This window comes from Arachis ipaensis, chromosome B7 (genome assembly GCF_059453495.1).
Source record: "Arachis ipaensis isolate K30076 ecotype BB chromosome B7, ASM5945349v1, whole genome shotgun sequence".
NCBI classification, from domain to species: domain Eukaryota; kingdom Viridiplantae; phylum Streptophyta; class Magnoliopsida; order Fabales; family Fabaceae; genus Arachis; species Arachis ipaensis.
The window spans coordinates 135,110,137-135,130,525 of NC_142442.1; the positions used below are offsets into that span (position 1 = coordinate 135,110,137).

A 20,389-nucleotide genomic window follows, 5' to 3' on the forward strand; every position below is an offset into this window, starting at 1 on the left:
AGGTTTATATTAGATTGGATCTTAAGTATACATGAGGAGTGTCAGTGTATTTATAGGTGATGAACCAAAAACTACCGTTGGAATAGTTCCACCATTATTGGTAGATAACTGTCCCCTTTATTCAGGGGTTATTGAGGTCTCTCTTCTAGAAGTAAGTGAGAGATAGTAGGGGTTAGTTTTAACTCTTTTAGGAGGGAGTTATCACTTGGTAGCGTTCTATTCGACCTCTTAGGAGGTCGGCTACTCGATAATTGCCTTCTAGGCTTTTTCTACTTTGAGCCTGACTTAAATTTTGGGTCAGGGTATGAACAGTGTCCTTGCTTGAGTCTGATATTTTATTCAGGTCGTACTCAAGCATGTGAGAAATCGGATAAGTGTTGGTAAGTAGGATTATCACGTTGGATTTTTTTAGGTCTCCGTTTTTGAGTAAAAAACCATATGTGATTTTGAAAAGTCAACCGTTGCGTCGGTTGGCTTTCAATTTTGACACGTTGGGTGTGGTTACATTGGTAACGGTGTACGTCTTTAAATGAGGGAGAGAGTTTTACATTTTTGCCCCTTGATTCTTATAAATACCTTTCTCTCTTTCTCATTCTTCTTTTTCGTTTCCTCTTCTTCTGAGAGTTACTCACTTCTTTTTTCTCTCAAGCTTTTCATCTTCTCTTCTTACATTGAAGTTTCATTCCTCTTTTGAAGAACGAGTGTTTACTTTTGAAGGGAATCGTCTGTTGCTTTGCTGTATTTTATCTTTTCTTGCTTTCTTTGAAAAAAGGTTAGCTATTTACCTTGTATACTGCTTCTTGCATATAGTTTTAGATTAGAAACTAAAAAATCTTGCATAAATGTGAAATCTTGTTTGTGGATTTTGCTATTTTCGTGTTTGGACATGCTATTTCCATAGCTTTTTGGCATTCACATTTTCATAGAAATTGGTTCTTTTGCATTTTTTTAGTTTATTGCACTGCTATGATACTATTGTTGTCTCTTTTGTGTGTTGTGATACCCCTAAATGAAATTGTTTGGCTTTTAGAAACAATGTCACTCTTCTTTTCCCGGGAATGCCCCTTCTATGTTTGTTGTTGATTTTTGTCTGAAAAAAGGCCTTCTACTTGTTTCCGAATTATAGTCATGAGTTTTCGACTTGTAGTGATGATTTTTGTTTTATAATGTAGGTATATCTCTTTTATATGTCTTGTTCAATTGTCTCGAGAATATAGTCCAAGGTTCCCAAGGAGTTGTCGAAATGGATAGATATTTCGGTCCTTTCTACAGTTTCTGTAGTAGATAATGTGTTTGTAGATGAATTTCATAGACACCATAGGATTTGTATCTTTAAGGATGACGAGGAGAAGTATGAAATAGTAGCCCCTAACCCGAAAGACCGAGTATGTTTTAACCGAGTTACCACATCGGAACCCCACTTTCTCTTCATGTATGACTACCTTTTTACCCTACTTGGGGTGGTTTTTTCGTTTTCTGATTTTGAAATCGATGTCTTGTCTTTCAGTAAAGTGGCTCCCACCCAACTTCACCCAAATTCCTGGGGTTTTATGAAAATCTACCAGCTCGTGAGTCGTGAGCTTGATTTTTCGATCTCTTTGAAGATCTTTTTCTTCTTATTTCAGCTCACAAGACCTTTCAGTTCCACCAATAAACAACAATGGGTTTCTTTCCAAGCTATATAAGGTCAGAAAGTATTCTCTATTTTCGATGAGTGATTCCCTGATTTTAAAAACTTCTTTTTTAAGGTTTGGGCTGTTGAGTGTCACCATCCATTTTTCCTTAATGAAAGTAATGAACCTCGCTTCCAACTATATTAGGTAGAGTCCACTCCTGTATTTAAGTATAACCTGGTAGATTTTGATGATGTTGAGGAGACTATTTGTAGAATTCTTCTGAGAGGCTTGGGGATGGACTCCAAACCTTGATACGAAGAAGTTTCTTCTTGGAAAGTCGAGTTATGTTCGTACCGAGCTAGGTAGTTATTGCTATTATTTGTAGATACTTGTTTCTTTCTCCGAGTTGTTTCTAACTCTCAATGTTCTTGTGCAGAAAAAATGAAGATTAGTTTGAAGACCTACTAGAAAGTTCAAGAGGCCAAGAGGAACACTAGAGCTCGAGCCTTAAAACTTCACGATTCGGGGAGGTCGGATACTCCTTCTCCGACCGAGTCAAATTCGGATAATTCTTCTCAATCTAAGTCAATATTCCATCCTCCTCCTCCTTTGTTGTTACCCCTCATGTCACTCCCTTCTCGGACCTTAGTTCCAAAAAACGAAAAACTTCAGAATTTGGAAGTATCGTATTCATGATACTGGTTTTGATGGGGTGAGTTTTTGTGAGAGACACATCCTTCCTCATAGCTTAATTGCCATGGATGATGTTTCTATAAAAAACCATCTCCAGGTCTTGATTCGAGGGAGAATTTGGACAGCAGGGGTATGCTCTGCTTTGCTGAAAGAGTTGGAAAAAACTCCTTTGGGTGCTACTTAGCATTCTTTGGAGGCTTTATGATACGGAAAAATTATTCCGCATAACTACCGGCAAGTATACCGGGTCGTATCAAGAAATAAAACTCACAAGAGTGAGGTTGATCCCACGAGGATTAACGGATTAAGCAATCAATTGTCAATTGATCATTCTAGTTAGACAATCATAGTTGAATGATAAGTAAACAAGAAATGTAAATGACATGAAATTAAAAGAAAGCAATAAAGTACTAGAAAGTAAATGATATGAATGTAAAGTACAAGAAAGTAAAGTGCTGGAAATATAAAGTGCAGAAAATGTAAAGTGCTAGAAATTAAAGATAGAAGACATTAGGAATTGGAGATGTTGATCTCTCTTGAATCAATGAACCTCTTCTTCCTCATGTTCATGCAATGTTTAGATCTATGGCGAATCATAAGTAGTTGACCTCCAAGGTCTTGGTTACTCACTTCTCTAGTCATGATCATGCCAAGTCCTTGATCCAATGCTCATAAAAAGAGGTGAAGTTTAATTTCTAATCAAAAGCCACACAACTCATAAGACCCCAATTTTGGAGAGATTATATATCACGTATCAACTCCAAACCAAAATCAAATTCATTGTGAGAAGAGAGTTTCAAACTGAATTTCTATGATTCCTTGGCCTCAGTTCACATAGAATTCTAATAGATCCAATTCCTCTTCCGATGGAATTAAATCTTTAAAGAATGAAAAATCTCTCTTAGATAAACAAAACAAAATTTCTAATCTCATACACATAACTTCAAAGACCCCAATATTAGAGAGATTACATGTCACAATATCAACTATAAATCAAGATCAAATTCTTTATGAGGAGAGAGTTCAAACTGAATTGCTATGATTCCTTGGTCAAGGTTCACATAGAATTCTAATAGATCCAATTGGATCTTTGAAGAACGGAACTCACTCCTATGTATGAAGATAGAATCAAGAAGCGAAGAAAACAAACATCAATTCAATTAAAATTGCAACAGAGCTCATTTTTCAAATGTGGATTAGAGACTCATAATATTTACAAGAGTGATAATGAAGAAATGGAAGAGAAGAGAAGTGTGAAAGAAAGGGGTCCGAAGACCCACTCCCAGTGGTATGTGCTCAAGATGGGGTGTGTGTATCCGCCCCCAATCCTCCCTTGGGTATGTGTGTGTGATGGTCCTATTTATAGCTATCCTAAATTATCAAATGAAATTGAAAACAAATTACAATCAATTGAAAGTTAACTACTTCTAGATGATTCTTGTGGCCTTGATTGAGTGATATTTGTGGACTTGCTTGCATGATTTTATAGTGGACCTTAAATGAATTTAATTAAACCAAAATGATGCTCTAGGGGTCATTTGGCATGTATGGGCGTTGGTTTGGTTTTTGGGCGCTAATTTTAGCCAAGACAACTCCAACTTCCATTTCAATGCCCGTTTCTGAAGCTCAAATTGAATGTCCACCCCATACTATTATATATTATTGGAAAAATCTAAATGTCTACTTTCTAACGCAACTAAAATCACATCATTTGAACCTCTATAGCTCAAGTTATACTCCTTTGAAGAGGATAAGGTCATCTTGGCAAGGTTGCTTGTGTTGGCTTAAATTAGCGCCCAAATCAGCGCCGAAACCAGCACCAGGACTTGTTCTAGGCTTTATTTATGGGCACTGGTTTATCCAGCACCCAACCCAGTGCCCAACTCAGCACTAGGGCTAGCTCCAGGGTTGCTCTTGGCGTTGGTTTACCCAGCGCCAATTCCAGCACTGGGTTCTTCCTCTTTGCCTGAGGTCGTCCCGACCGAGGAGGTTATGCCGACTTCCTCTCCTCAGCCTAAAATCATGCCAACCAAGAAAACTATACCGACTCCCTCTCCTTATCTTGAAGTCTCTGCCGAGGTGACTTATAAAGATCAGAAGCATCTTATCAGTCTCCCTTAGTTGCTTTTTTTAGACCCAACTTGTGGGTTCTTTATGAACAATTTATATTTTTTGTATGTTTTTTGCGTACTCTTGTGGATGCTAGTCCCTTTAAAGGCTTTTGGATACCTTCTTTGTAGGTATTTCTTTTTAAGTTTTATCTTAACTGTTGCAAGGCTTTAAAAAGCCTCTTATGCTGGAAATGATTATCTTTTGAGGGTTTTCAACTTAAAGTTTATTTTTAAGATCTTTCCATTGCCATACTCGAATGACCAATTTCTTTTTAGGAGTAAGTCATTTTGTAACTTAGATTATTTTTGTGATGCATTTTGAAGGCCCAAACATCTTCCAACTTATAAGTCGTAAAACACGGGCTTTTATGATCGGCGTGTATAACCTCTTTACACCGACTTGTACCTCGTCGCTTTATTTTGCTGACCACTTATATCGGGCAACTGATTTTTGTATTTTTTCGAGTTTAAGTCGGCGCGTGTCGTAGGAAAAACAATAGAATTTTAAAGATACTTTATCATTAATGAAGAGTAATTTGCATTTCTGCTACTAAGGGTGATAATTTTTCTTGCCCCTAGCCCTCGCTTTGATGCCTCATTAAAACCCCCTCCAAGAAAACTCTTTTCAGGAAAAAAACTATGAAGTCAGGAAAAAGAGTACACTAGGGAGCAAGGTACACTTCTAGCTATAGTGTCTCTTCATGTTGCATGCGTGCCATGACCTTTTGAGCCTGGTTCTATTTAGGTCGGTGGTGCACGAAATTGTGATCTTAGGCAACGGCGCCAGAAACTCTGTACGCACGTCTTAATAAATCGTTTTTCATTCACAACTTCGATAGAACTAACCAGCAAGTGCACTGGGTCGTCCAAGTAATAAACCTTACGTGAGTAAGGGTCGATCCCACGGAGATTGTCGACTTGAAGCAAGCTATGGTCACCTTGTAAAATCTCAGTCAGGCGGATATCAAAAGGTTATGGAGTTTTCGAAAATAACTAATAAGTAAACATAAAATAAGGATAGAAATACTTATGTAATTCATTGGTTAGAATTTCAGATAAAGGTATAGAGATGCGTTTGTTCCTTTGAACCTCTGCTTTCCTGCTGTCTTCATCCAATCAGTCTTGCTCCTTTCCATGGCTGGCTTTATGTAAGGACATCACCGTTGTCAATGGCTACTTTTTATCCTCTCTGGAAAATGGTCCGATGCGCTGTCACTGCATGGCTAATCGTCTGGAGGCATCACCCTTGTCAATGGCTGCATCCCATCCTCTTGTGAAAATGGTCCAAATGCTCTGTCACAGCACAGCTAATCATCTGAGGTTCTCGATCATACTGGAATAGGATTCACCCTCCTTTTGCGTCTGTCACTACGCCCAGCACTCGCGAGTTTGAAGTTCGTCACAGTCATTCAATCCCAGAGTCCTACTCGGAATACCACAGACAAGGTTTAGACTTTCCGGACTTTCATGAATGCCGCCATCAATCTAGCTTATACCACGAAGATTCTGATTAAGAGATCCAAGAGATACTCATTCAATCTAAGGTAGAACGTAAGTGGTTGTCAGGCACGCATTCATAGGGAATAATGATGATTGTCACGTTCATCACATTCAGGTTGAAGTGCGAATGAATATCTTAGCAGCGGAATAAGTTGAATTGAATAGAAAAACAGTAGTACTTTGCATTAATCTTTGAGGAACAGCAGAGCTCCACACCTTAATCTGTGGAGTGCAGAAACTCTACCGTTGAAAAATACATAAGTGAATAGGGGGTAAGCATGGCCGAGTGGCCAGCCTCCCATGGAGGTCTAGAGATCTAAAAATGATCAAAGATGATCCGAAGATGTCTAATACAATAGTAAAAAGTCCTATTTATAATAAACTAGCTACTAGGGTTTACAGAAGTAAGTAATTGATGCATAAATCCACTTCCGGGGCCCACTTGGTGTGTGCTTGGGCTGAGCTTGAATGTTACACGTGCAGAGGTCTTTCTTGGAGTTGAACGCCAGTTTGTAATGTATTTCTGGCGTTCAACTCTGGCTTGTGACGTGTTTCTGGCGTTTAACTCCAGATAGCAGCGTAGAACTGGCATTCAACGCCCTTTTATGTCATCTAAACTTGACCAAAGTATAGATTATTATATATTTCTGGAAAGCCCTGGATGTCTACTTTCCAACGCAATTGAAAGCGTGCCATTTTGAGTTCTGTAGCTCCAGAAAATTCACTTTGAGTGAAGGGAGGTCAGAATCCAACAACATCAGCAGTCCTTCTTCAACCTCTGAATCTGATTTTTGCTCAAGTCCCTCAATTTCAGCCAGAAAATACCTGAAATCACAGAAAAACACACAAACTCATAGTAAAGTCCAGAAATGTGAATTTAACATAAAAACTAATGAAAACATCCCTAAAAGTAAATAGATTCTACTAAAAACATACTAAAAACAATGCCAAAAAGCGTATAAATTATCTGCTCATCACAACACCAAACTTAAATTGTTGCTTGTCCCCAAGCAACTGAAAATCAAATAGGATAAAAAGAAGAGAATATACTATAAATTCCAAACTATCAATGAAACATAGCTCCAATTAAATGAGCGGGACTTGTAGCTTTTTGCCTCTTGAATAGTTTTGGCATCTCACTTTATCCATTGAAGTTCAGAATGATTGGCATCTATAGGAACTCAGAGTTCAGATAGTGTTATTGATTCTCCTAGTTCAGTATGATGATTCTTGAACACAGCTATTTTATGAGTCTTGGCCGTGGCCCTAAGAACTTTGTTTTCCAGTATTACCACCGGATACATAAATGCCACAGACACATAATTGGGTGAACCTTTTCAGATTGTGACTCAACTTTGCTAAAGTCCCCAATTAGAGGTGTTCAGGGTTCTTAAGCACACTCTGTTTTTGCTTTGGACCTTGACTTTAACCGCTCAGTCTCAAGTTTTCACTTGACACCTTCACGCCACAAGCACATGGTTAGGGACAGCTTGGTTTAGCCGCTTAGGCCAGGATTTTATTCCTTTAGGCCCTCCTATCCACTGATGCTCAAAGCCTTGGGATCCTTTTTATTACCCTTGCCTTTTGGTTTTAAGGGCTATTGGCTTTTTGCTCTTGCCTCTTGGTTTTAAGAGCTTTTGGCTTTTTCTGCTTGCTTTTTCTTTTTCTCTTTTTTTTTCGCCTATTTTTTTTCTTTTTTTTTCTGCAAGCTTTGTTCTTTGCTGCTTTTTCTTGCTTCAAGAATCATTTTTATGATTTTTCAGATTATCAAATAACATGTCTCCTTATCATCATTCTTTCAAGAGCCAACATATTTAACATTCTTAAACAACAACTTCAAAAGACATATGCACTGTTCAAGCATTCATTCAGAAAACAAGAAGCATTGTCACCACATCAATATAATTAAACTAAGTTCAAGGATAAATTCGAAACTCATGTACTTCTTGTTCTTTTGAATTAAAACAGTTTTTATTTAAGAGAGGTGATGGATTCATAGGACATTCATAACTTTAAGACAAAGTTACTAAATACTAATGATCATGTAATGAAGACACAAACATGGATAAGCACTTAACATAGAGAAAACGAAAAACAGAGAATGTAAGAACAAGGAATGAGTCCACCTTAGTGATGGTGGCGTTTCCTTCTTGAGGAACCAATGATGTCCTTGAGCTCTTCTATGTCTCTTCCTTGTCTTTGTTGCTCCTCCCTCATTGCTTTTTGATCTTCTCTTATTTCATGAAGGATGATGGAGTGCTCTTGATGTTCCACCCTTAATTGTCCCATGTTGGAACTTAATTCTCCTAGGGAGATGTTGATTTGCTCCCAATAGTTTTGTGGAGGAAAATGCATTTGAGGCATCTTCGGGATCTCATGGTGATGAGCTTCATGCGTCTCTTGAGATCCATGAATGGGCTCTCTTGCTTGCTCCATCCTTTTCTTAGTGATGGGCTTCTCTTCCTCAATGGGAATGTCTCCTTCTATGAAAGCTCCAGCTGAGTAACATAGATGGCAGATAAGATGAGGAAAAGCTAGCCTTGCCCCAGGAGAGGGCTTTTCGGCTATTTTGTAGAGTTCAAGGGAGATGACTTCATGAACTTCTACTTCTTCTCTAATCATGATGCTATGAATCATGATGGCCCGATCCACAGTAACTTCAGATCGGTTGCTAGTGGGGATGATGGAGCGTTGGATGAACTCCAACCATCCTCTAGCCATAGGCTTGAGGTCCAGTCTTCTTAATTGAACCGGCTTGCCTTTGGAGTCAATCTTCCATTGAGCTCCTTCCACACATATGTCCATGAGGACTTGGTCCAACCTTTGATTAAAGTTGACCCTTCTAGTGTAGGGGCGTGCATCTCCTTGCATCATAGGCAAGTTGAATGCCAACTTCACATTCTCTGGACTAAAATCTAAGTATTTCCCCCGAACCATTGTAATAAAATTCTTTGGATTCGGGTTCTTACTTTGATCATGGTTCTTAGTGATCCATGCATTGGCATAGAACTCTTGAACCATTAGGATGCCGACTTGTTGGATGGGGTTTGTTAGAACTTCCCAACCTCTTCTTTGGATTTCATGTCGGATCTCCGAATACTCATTTCTCTTGAGCTTGAAAGGGACCTCGGGGATCACCTTCTTCTTTGCCACAACATCATAGAAGTGGTCTTGATGAGCTTTAGAGATGAATCTTTCCATCTCCCATGACTCGGAAGTGGAAGCGTTTGTCTTCCCTTTCCCTTTTCTAGAGAATTCTCCGGTCTTAGGTGCCATCAATGGTAATGGAAAAACAAAAAGCTTATGCTTTTACCACACCAAACTTAGAATTTTGCTCGCCCTCGAGCAAGAAAAGAAAGAATAGATGAAGAAGAAGAAGAAATGGAGGAGAGGGAGAGAGAGATGTGTTTCGGCCAAGAATGGGAAGAGAGGGTTGTGTTGTGTGAAAATGAGGAAGAATGGAGGGCTATATATAGGGAAGGGAGGGGGGGTAAGGTTCGGCCATAAGGGTGGATTTTGGGTAGGAAATTGATTTTGAATTTTGAAGGTGGGTGGAGTTTATGAGGTAGGTTTATGGGGAAGAATGGATGGATGTGAGTGGTGAAGAGAGATTGAGGTGATTGGTGAAGAGTTTTGGGGAAGAGTGTTTATGGAATTGTGTGAAAGAGGGGTGAGAAGAAGTGAGTGGAGGTAGGTGAGGATCCTGTGGGGTCCACAGATCCTAAGGTGATTCTGTGGGGTCCACAGATCCTGAGGTGTTCAAGGATGTACAATCTTGCACCAAATTAGGCATGCAAAATGCCCTTGCACACAACTATGGGCGTTCAGCGCCAGATTGGTGCTTGTTCTGGGCGTTGAACGCCCATTTGTTGCCCATTTCTGGCGTTGAACGCCAGAACCATGCTTGTTCTGGGCGTTCAGCGCCAGCTCTTCTCCAGGGTGCAATTCTGGCGTTCAAACGCACAGATGCTGCCCATTTTGGGCGTTCAGTGCCAGAACCATGCTCTGTTCTGGCGTTGAACGCCAGCCAGATGCTTCTTACTGGCGTTTAAACGCCAGTAAGGTCTTCCTCCAGGGTGTGATTTTTCTTCTGCTGTTTTTTATTCTATTTTCAATTTTTATATTTATTTTGTGACTCCACATGATCATGAACCTAATAAAACATGAAAGAACAAGAAAAATAAAATTAGATAAATAAAAGTTGGGTTGCCTCCCAACAAGCGCTTCTTTAATGTCAATAGCTTGACAGTGGGCTCTCATGGAGCCTTACAGATGTTCAGAGCATTGTTGAGACTTCCCAACACCAAACTTAGAGTTTGGATATGGGAGTTCAGCACCAAACTTAGAGTTTGGTTGTGGCCTCCCAACACCAAACTTAGAGTTTGACTGTGGGGGCTCTGGTTGACTCTGTTTTGAGAGAAGCTTACTGTGCCTCTTTTCCATGTTTACAGAAAGGTAACCTTGAGTTGTAAACACAAGGGAGTCCTCATTCAATTGAAGGACTAATTCACCTCTGTCAACATCAATCACAGCTCTTGCTGTGGCTAGGAAAGGTCTTTCAAGGATGATGGATTCATCCTCATCCTTCCCAGTATCAAGGATTATGAAATCAGCAGGGATGTAAAGGCCTTCAACCTTTACTAACACGTCCTCTACTTGTCCATAAGCCTGTTTTCTTGAATTGTCTGCCATCTCTAATGAGATTTTAGTAGCTTGCACCCCAAAGATTCCCAGCTTCTCTATTACAGAGAGGGGCATGAGGTTTATCCCTGAACCAAGGTCACACAGAGCCTTTTCAAAGATCATGTTGCCTATGGTACAAGGTATTACGAACTTTCCAGGATCCTGTTTCTTCTGAGGCAATGTCAGTTGATCCAGATCACTTAGTTCATTGGTGAACAAGGGAGGTTCAAAGGATTAAAAATTAGTGATTTAAAGGCCTAAGAAGCATGTTTTCAATTATAGCACAAAATTAGGAAGGAAACTTAAAAACATGCAATTTACATGAATAAGTGTGAGAATAGTTGACAAAATCCACTCAATTCAGTCCAAAATATATCATAAAATAGTAGTTTATCAAATCTTCCCACACTTAAACATTAGCATGTCCTCATGCTAAGCTCAGGTGAGCCAAAAGAGTGAAGGAAAAATGGTGAGACTTATGCAATGCAACTTATCTATATAATACAACTACATGCTAAATACTTCTACCTACTTAGTTAAAAGTGAACAAATTTTCCAAGAACACACATGAACTGGATTCCACTAATTCAAATCTCAAAATGAAGTACAAATAAACTTGCAAGGAGAAAGTTTGTGAAAGCCGGGAACAAAGAATCGAGTATCGAACCCTCACCGGAAGTGTATACACTCTAATTACTCTAGTGTTTGAGGGTTGATTCTCTCGGTTCTCTACTAATCTTACTTTCTAAGGCTTGCTCTTCTTCTACCAATCAACAAAATTTTAATACACGAATATACATATCAAGAGGTCTTTTCAAAGGTTGTGATGGGGTTAGGGTCAAGGTAGGAACATATTTGGTTAAGTGGACTAAAATCCGAATCCTTGATTAACCTAAACTTCCCACCTAACCTAAGACATTCCATGTCATTACAGTGCAAAATCTAACTACCCATTGACTATCTTTACACAAATTCATGCACCTTGATATCTTTTGAGTACAAATCATATGCATTGTTTCAATTATTTACCTTGGGGAATTTTGTCCCCCTTTTTATTTTTTTCTCTTTTTTTTCTTTTTATCTTTTCCTTTTTTTTCTCATGGAAATATGCATATATGGTATGGAATATATATATATATATATATACACAAGGAGTTAATGCATATGATTAATGTGTTAGATGCACGAACAAGTGCCCAAACTATTTTCACATTTTCATATAAGAATATAAAATACCCAATTCCCTAACCAAGTATTCCCTAACCCAATTTTTCCACACTTAATTCATGTACACTCTCACTAGTCTAAGCTAACCAAGTATTCAAATTAGGGGCATCTATTGTTTTTCGCTTAGAGTTAGTGATGTGCTAAAATAAAGAATAAATGGGCCGGGGTAAAATAGGCTCAACATTGGTTTACAAGGAAAAATAAAAGGGTAAGGCCATATGGGTACACTACAACAAATAAGGCTTTTCGCAATGGTCAAAAATCGTTGCCGTAGATTGAAAAACCGTTCCCAAAACTTTAGGCAACGCTTTGGCAACGGTTTTTGACCTGTGGTATATGCGGCCGTTACCAATGCTCAAAGGCAACAGTTTTTTACCTAAGGCAATGGTAACAGAAAAACCGTTGCCACAGTTAGTGGCATAGGCAACGGTTTTGACGGAAAATTTTAGACAACGATTTTGATCCGTTACTCAATAAGCAACGGTTTCAAACCATTCCTATTAACATGACAACGGTTTAAAACCGTAACTGGATAGGCAACGGTTTTAAACTGTTGTGGTTTTATTATTCACATAGACAACGGTTTTAAACCGTTATCGTTGGCTCCAGGTTTCGGTAACGGTTTTAAAACCGTTGCCAGTTTATAGCCATCTAGGACAATGGTTTTAAAGCGTTACTGTTGATGTCGCTTTCGGCAACGGTTTTAATACCATTGCCATTTTATAGTCATCTAAAACAACAGTTTTAAAGCATTACCTTTGGAGTCGTGTTTTGGCAACGGTTTTAACACCATTGTCTTTTGTAACTATTGACAACGATTTTGTTGTGATATATAATTTTTTACTTACAATAATTTTCTCGTGAATAAAATTAATTTCAGTTTTTTAAATTATTTAATGTCAATAAATAATCTAAACTATTTGAATTAAGTCACTAAAGAAAAAAAATTGAACATTTCTCATCAAATTTAACTTATAAAAATTGTTGTAAGATCCACAATATCATCTAAGTTTGCAAAAAATATAATAACAAAAGAGAGTTGAAATAGCTAAGTAGCAAATAGTCATCATGTCCACAAGTTCATGACTTTTACTCTGTAACATTTGCTTTTAAAAGTTGACCTTAATCAAGTTCGATTTCCCCTTCAACATAGTTTTCCTCTTCATGCGCATCATTGTTCGGATTCCCTAACGTGCTTCCTAATTGAGCAGCTAACATGTCAAGGTCCACTCCTGAGCTTTTTTGTTGCAGCATCATTTTAACAAGCGATTTTAGTTCATCTACTTCTTTTTGCATCACATCAACCTTATTCTCTAATGTTGCTTTCTCAGTTGCATGTTGCTGCTTAAGGGTGGAAATTTCCTCATTTTTCTTCAACAAAATTAGTGTGGTAACTCTTCCGTGACATCGCACTCTCCCTGCCTTCTCTTTCCCAAATATAGATTGGAAAGCTCTAATTGCTGATTCTTTAGACTTTTTATTCTCAGCTTGTAAATGTGCCTATATTAATGTGAAGAAAAATAATAGTAATAAAATAAGAGTAAATACACAATTGGACTAAAGGCATATATCATTTGACAACATCGAAACAAATAATAGAGATTAAAAATAATGTCAAGATTCTTTAACTCAACGCAAGCATAAAAGTAACCACAAGTGATGGACAAATTGCCAAGACACAAGAAATCCATAACCTATTTTAACCAAATTAACTCCAAATTAATACTTACAATAACATCCAGAGTGTCTTCATCCAATGATTTTTCTTTTGTGCTTTGGCGAGTCTCAACAAACATTTCTGCTTGAGTAGGTGGTTCATTATTTTCCTTAGAAGCAGCCTATAAGTCCAATTCAAATAGCATTTATATAGAGTTAAAAGGCACACCACACATACATATACAAATTCACAAAGAATTAAAAATTGTACCAATCTTGCACGTATTCTTGCAAACTTTATTGGTCCCTTTCGATACCTAAATTTCTGTTGTGCCCTATTTTTCTTATTCTGCGCAGACATTTTCTACATAACAAGAGACAAGTATTATCAAAAAATTATGCTCAATGCCATTTTCTTCACAAAAAGTTTCAAAAAGATTGTTTTCAAATTCTCCACCATGATCACTTCTAATAGATGATATATGCAAATTCTTTTCATTTTGAATAACTTTGGCTAATCTTTTGAATGCTCGAAATGCATCACTCTTGTTTGCTAGAAACAAGGTCCATGTAAATCGAGAGTAATCATCAACAATAACTAAAGCATAGTAATTGCCACCAAAGCTCATAGTCCTGGAAGGACCAAATAAATCCATGTGCAAAAGTTGTAATGGCCTTGTTGTCGAAACAATGTTTTTAGATTTAAAAGAGGCCTTTACTTGTTTTCCCTTTTGACATGCGTCGCAAAGGATGTCTTTTTCAAAACGTAGCTTTGGTAAGCCAATTACTAACTCTTTAGAGACCAACTTACTAAGATGGTCTATGTTAGCATGAGCTACTCTACGATGCCATAACCAAGTTTCATCATTTTTACTAACAAGGCATTTCACATCATTTGAGGAAACTTCATCTATATTAATCATGTATACATTGTCAACACGGTGTCCAATTAGCACAATTTCATTAGTGTCTTGCCTTTTTATCAAACAACATTTTGAGTCAAAGGTAACTAAGTTTCCTTTGTCACAAAGTTGGCTAACACTAATGAGATTATGTTTGAGACCTTTGACAAGTATAACATTATCTATGGAGGTAGAAGAATTTTTACCAACTTTTCCAACGCCGATTACTTTGCCGGTGTTGTTGTCTCCATAGATCACATTTCCTCCGTTTGTAGGCTCTATTGCGGTGAACTTTGATTCATCGCCGGTCATGTGTTTGGAGCATCCACTATCAACATACCAATTTGTATCCTTAGCTCCAACACGTACCTACAAAACAATTAAAATTGGGATTTAGGTACCCAAGTGAATTTGGGTCCTTGATGGTTAGTATGAGCATAATGCCCATAAGGTGCCCATCTCGTATCTTGACTACGAAAGTTTATATGTTTAATTCTAGTAAAGCATACGGGTGCTATATGACCTACTTTATTGCAATAATGACATATGACATTTGGATTATGCATCCTATGCATGTTTCTAAATGGTTGCCTAGGTTGTTTCCTAAATGCAACATCTTTTGATCTATATGCATTGTGATTATAATTTCTAAATGAAGCATGTTGAGGAGGATGTTTAAAGGCTTCATTCCTTTTAGGCATGCTTGCCTTTTGGGCTTGCGGTTGCCTAATAGGAGTTTTAGTATTTTTAAATTTTCCTTTTTCAAAACCTAAACCTTCCTTATTATGAACATGCTTTTGATTTTTCAACATTTTATCTAAGTTCTTTGAAGATTCATTGAACTTAGCTAAAGTGTTCTTAAGATTTGTAATTTCATTTTCATGCATTTTACAAGATTTGTATGGATCACTACTTGTGCTACACTTATCTTTTCCAAGATTGATATTCTCATTTTTCAACATCTCATTTTGTTTTAAAAGATCCATATTCTTTTTCTTTAGGAGAGAATAATCTTGGGTAAGTTTTGTGTACACCTCAAGTAAGGCATCATATTCATCTTGTAAATTAAAAGAAGTGGAGTTGTCATTACTAACCTTTTCTTCGCTTGCCATTAAGCAAAGATTTGCAACCTCGTCGTCATCGGAGTCGGATTCATCCTCGTTCTCCCATGATATGTATGCTTTCTCCTTCTTCTTAAATTTCTTGTTTTTGTCCTCCTTTTGAAGTTTTGGACAATTGGGTTTAATGTGTCCAACTTCTCCACACTCATAGCATTTTGGTACCTTTGTTTTGCTCTTGAAGTTTTTCTTCATTGCAAACTTATTGAATCTTTTTAATAAGAGTGCAAATTCTTCATCTCCTTCTTCTTCATTATCATCACTCTCTTCTTGTAGTGATGTTGTTTTAAGGGCGAGACTTTTCTTCTTGCTTTCTTCACCTTTTTGTCTATTTAGCATAGTCATCTCATAGGTGAGAAGATTACCTCGTAGTTGATCAAATGTAAGTTGATCATAGAGCCTTCCTTCCACAATGGCGTTCACTTTGGAGTTCCATTTTGGTGTAAGGCTTGTAAGCACCTTGGTCACAATTTGTTTATCATTGTATTTTGTGCCAAGCATGCTTAGGTTGTTGAAGATCTTGGAGAGTCTTTCAAGAGCTTCTTCAATGCTCTCTTCATCTTTCATTTTAAAATTTTCCCATTCATGAACCAACATAAATACCTTTGATTCTTTAACGTGGTCGGTTCCTTCGTAAGTGATTTGGAGTTTATCCCAAATCTCTTTAGCGGTTTCACATGTAGAGATCTTCATATAATCATGCTCGTTAAGTGCACAATGAATGAAGTTGATGGCTTTATCATTCATTGCCACTTTCTTCCAATCATCGTCATTATATTCACTTTCTCCTTTCGGTACTTGCTTTAAGACGGAGACTTCTCCTTCTTTAGCGCTTGTTGTCTTTGTTGGAATGTGATTTCCATTCTCAATCACTTTCCAAATTCTCACATCTTGAGAACGGATCCAAATTCTCATCTTATTTTTCCAATAAGAGTAATTTGTTCCGCTAAAAAGAGGAGGTCTAGCGGTTGAGTTACCTTCACTAGTGTTGTTGTTGTTAAAGCTTGTGCTTGCCATGATCTTTTCCCTTAAACGGTTAAGTCTTTCAAAGGGTTAAGCTCTGATGCCACTTGTAGAACCTATGCACAATTACTCAAGAGGGGGGGTGAATTGAGTATTGCAACAACAATGAATCTTTTTGCGAAAGTTAAAGACAATATACAAAAGTGTTATTGTACTAGTATTTTTCCAAGAGCTTAACTCAATTGCTAAGCATTTATAAGGAGCTTTTACTTTCCAATAGACACCAACTCAAATAAATTGATCAAGCTTTTCACCAATCGGACTTAAGCTATTCCTTAAGTACTTACGAAGCTACTTTTCGATCACAATTTATTTGCTCAAAGGTAAAAGACAATAATATAGAAGAGATGAGTTTGGAGAGATGCAAACGCTATTTAGAGTGGTTCGGCACAATCCTTGTCCTACGTCCACTTTCTTTCTCAATCGCTATTGAGAAGTTCCACTATTGCCAAGCTTCAAGGTGCTCGCGCAAAACCTTTTACAATCCGAGTCCTTAGTTTCTAACACCTCACGGTATATGATCACCACTCGTATACTAACCTACTCCACTTAGAGATTCCTTCTCTAAGATTTGCCTTGAGTACTTAGTATACTTCTTTGGTATCCTCACCGACTATAGTGTTTATAACTCTTGACTCAACCTTGGAGATCACACTCCAATTTACAAAGTGTACAAGAAAACAATTCTCAAAGAATTGTTGAGATGAAATGAGTACTCTCTAGAAGAGTGTATGATTACAAGTTTAGCACTATTGAACCAATTGATATTGCTCTCTCAAATTGTGTATTATAACACCTTAAAAATGTGTAGAATGAAAGAATATGAACAAGATAGTTTGCAAATACTCACATGTATGAAATAAGGCTTCAATCCATCTATTTATAGACTCCCCAAACCTTAGAAACGTTTGGGAGTTAATGGGATGAAGCCGTTTTGATAAAACTAGCCGTTTTTTATGTTTTTGAATCATTTGCATCGATGCATAACACTTTGCATCGATGCAAATGTGTCTTTGAAGCTGAAATTTGAATTTTCAGCTAGGTTGCATCGATGCAAACATCTTTGCATCGATGCAAAAAGTCGTTGCATGCTTTGCATCGATGCAAGATGAGTGTGCATCGATGCAAACCTTAAAGAATGGCTTAAAATCACTTCAAAATACTTAGGATTGATCTCAAACTTGTTGGAGTCAATTCCTATGCTTTTATACCTTTGAAAACAAGTTTTTAAACCATTTGGCTAGCATCGAATTGCAAGATGTGCATCAAAACATTTTGTGAGTGTGTGTTGAGAGATTTTAGCAATTGGTTCTTAACAAGAAGTTACCTAAGTCCTAAGACACTATACTTGTCTTCAAATGTTGTGGACTTGAGTTTCTTGTTGTTGTTGTGTTGCTTTCAACTCTTCATTCCTCAATGTTGAATGTTGGTTGATCTTTCAACATGCTTGTTCATTCAAGTTGTTTGTTGGTTTGTCTTTCATGTCGTTTGTTGGTTTGTCATTCATCAAAACCTACGAATACAAACTTCGCATACAAGCAACATGATTTACAATTTCCCCCTTTTTGATAATGACAAACCAATTTTGAGGATATGCATTTATAAATGATTTTGAAAGCAACAATAATGCACTTTGTTTTATAGAAAGCTTTGGAGAAGACTTCACAAAAAAAATTTTGCAGGAGTTCCCCCTAAATATGTGCATTTGTTCCCTTAAAGGGCGTTTATCAAAGAAAACGATTTAGATATCAAAAGTTTTTGCTTAGCGGAAGTCTTTTTGAAATCATTGTTTCGCAAACTTATTTCTTCTTTTCAAATCCTCAAACTTTTTCTTTTTCAAAAGTTCAAAATTTCAAATATCCTCAAACTTCTCTTCCCCCTTTTGACATTATCAAAAAGAAAGGAGTTTAAAATGTGTCATAGAAGCATGCATAAAACAATGAATTTTTTTAAGTTCAATATCTCTATTAATCTCAAGGATGAGATATTCCCCCTTTCAAAAAGAATTTGATTTCCTCTTTTTATATATAACAAGCATGCATAATTCCCCCTAAAGAAGTGAAATATATCAAGACATGCACATTAACTTAAAATAGGGGTACCAAGCCTATTTTGAGTTATTCACCAAATAAGCATACAAGCATTAATCATTAAACAAAATTATGAAGGAAATATCAAAGTATTTAAACCATAATAGAAATCCTTAGCTTACTAGGAGTTAGTTTAACAATTCATATAATTAAATAAACATAAAGCAATAAAAAGTGACTTGATGTAAAAAAAATCTTCAATTTGTTGATCCTCCATTGTTTATAATCTTCAAATACTTCAATCTACCTCAAGATTAATCACTCATTCATCAACTCATAAACCTACAAAACAATGGCTTGTTCATCTTTGTCAAGGTAGCAAGTAGTGCTCATTGGTGTGTCCATTGCCTTAGCATTGTCCATTCCAAATCTTTTGAGCAATTCCTTGCAATATTTGGTTTGGCTAACGAAAGTTCCTTCTTTTCCTTGTTTGATTTGAAGACCAAGGAAGAAGTTGAGTTCGCCCATCATGGACATTTCAAATTCACTTTGCATGAGGTTTGAGAAAAACTTGCAAAGTGATTCGTTAGTTGAACCAAATATTATGTCATCGACGTAAACTTGTACCAAAAGGATATTTTTGTTTTCAATCATGATAAATAAAGTTGTATCAACCTTCCCTCTTCTAAAACCCTTTTCTATTAAAAACTTGCTCAAACGTTCATACCAAGCTCTTGGAGCTTGTTTAAGACCATAAAGAGCTTTCTTGAGTTTAAAAACATGATTAGGATTTTCATAATCCTCAAAACCGGGAGGTTGTTCAACATATACTTCTTCTTGAATGAAACCATTAAGAAAGGCACTCTTAACATCCATTTGATAAAGTTTGAAGTTATAAGAGGATGCAAAAGCAAGTAACATCCTAATAGCTTCTAATCTAGCTACGGGAGCATAAGTTTCGTCATAATCAATGCCTTCCTCTTGATTATAACCTTTAGCTACTAATCTAGCTTTGTTTCTAACAATTGTACCATTTTCATCGAGTTTATTTCTAAAAACCCATTTTGTTCCTACAATTGTTTGATTACTTGGTTTAGGCACCAATTCCCAAACGTCATTTCGTTTGAATTGGTTAAGCTCCTCTTGCATTGCCATAGCCCAATGTTCATCATCAATTGCGGACTCAATGGTAGATGGTTCAATTTGAGAAACAAAAGCACTATATGTAAATAAATTTCTAAAAGTAGATCGAGTTGTTACCCCTTTCGAAACATTACCAATGACGTTGTCTAGAGGATGATCCTTTGAAGTACGCCAGTCCTTTGGAAGTGCATTTATTTGTGCGTGTGATGGTTCAATTTCTTCAACTTGCACACTATCCTTTGTTGAGCTTGTAGAGGCTTCATTTAAATCTTTTTCTTTGTCTTCACCATTCAAATTTAGTGAATCAAAGTTTTCTACATTTTCATCAAAATCTTTTCTAGCACAACAATGGTTAGTTTCATCAAAAGCGACATGAATACTTTCTTCCATAGTCATGATGCGTTTATTATATACTCTAAAAGCTTTGCTAGTTAAAGAGTAGCCTAAGAAGATTCCTTCATCAGCCTTAGCATCAAATTTGCCTAAGTTATCTTTTCCATTATTTAGAATAAAGCATTTACAACCAAAGACGTGAAGGTGGGAAATATTTGGCTTTCTTCCTTTGTACAATTCGTACGGTGTTTTCTTAAGAATAGGTCGAATGATAATCCTATTCATAACATAACACGCGGTACTAACCGCATCCGCCCAAAAGTACTTAGGAATATTAGCCTCATTGAGCATAGT

The 20,389-nt window shown here is 37.0% G+C and overlaps 1 protein-coding gene across 1 annotated transcript; it reads right to left on the minus strand.

Annotated features, from left to right (window-relative positions):
* Nucleotides 1-12,952: 12,952 nt before the first annotated feature.
* LOC148554258 (uncharacterized) lies at nt 12,953-13,626 on the minus strand. Its single transcript, XM_088493114.1, has 2 exons — nt 13,561-13,626; nt 12,953-13,330 (listed from the first exon to the last, which is right to left on the minus strand). The coding sequence occupies exons 1-2, from the start codon at nt 13,624-13,626 to the stop codon at nt 12,953-12,955; spliced, it is 444 nt and encodes a 147-aa protein (XP_088349240.1).
* Between the last annotated feature and the right edge of the window lie 6,763 nt (nt 13,627-20,389).

Coding starts and splice junctions, on each gene's coding strand:
- LOC148554258 (XM_088493114.1), bottom strand. CDS start 13,626: ATGTTTGTTGAGACTCGCCAAAGCACAAAAGAAAAATCATTGGATGAA. Junction 13,331..13,560: donor AAGACACTCTGGATGTTATT/GTAAGTATTAAT, acceptor ACATTAATATAG/GCACATTTACAAGCTGAGAA.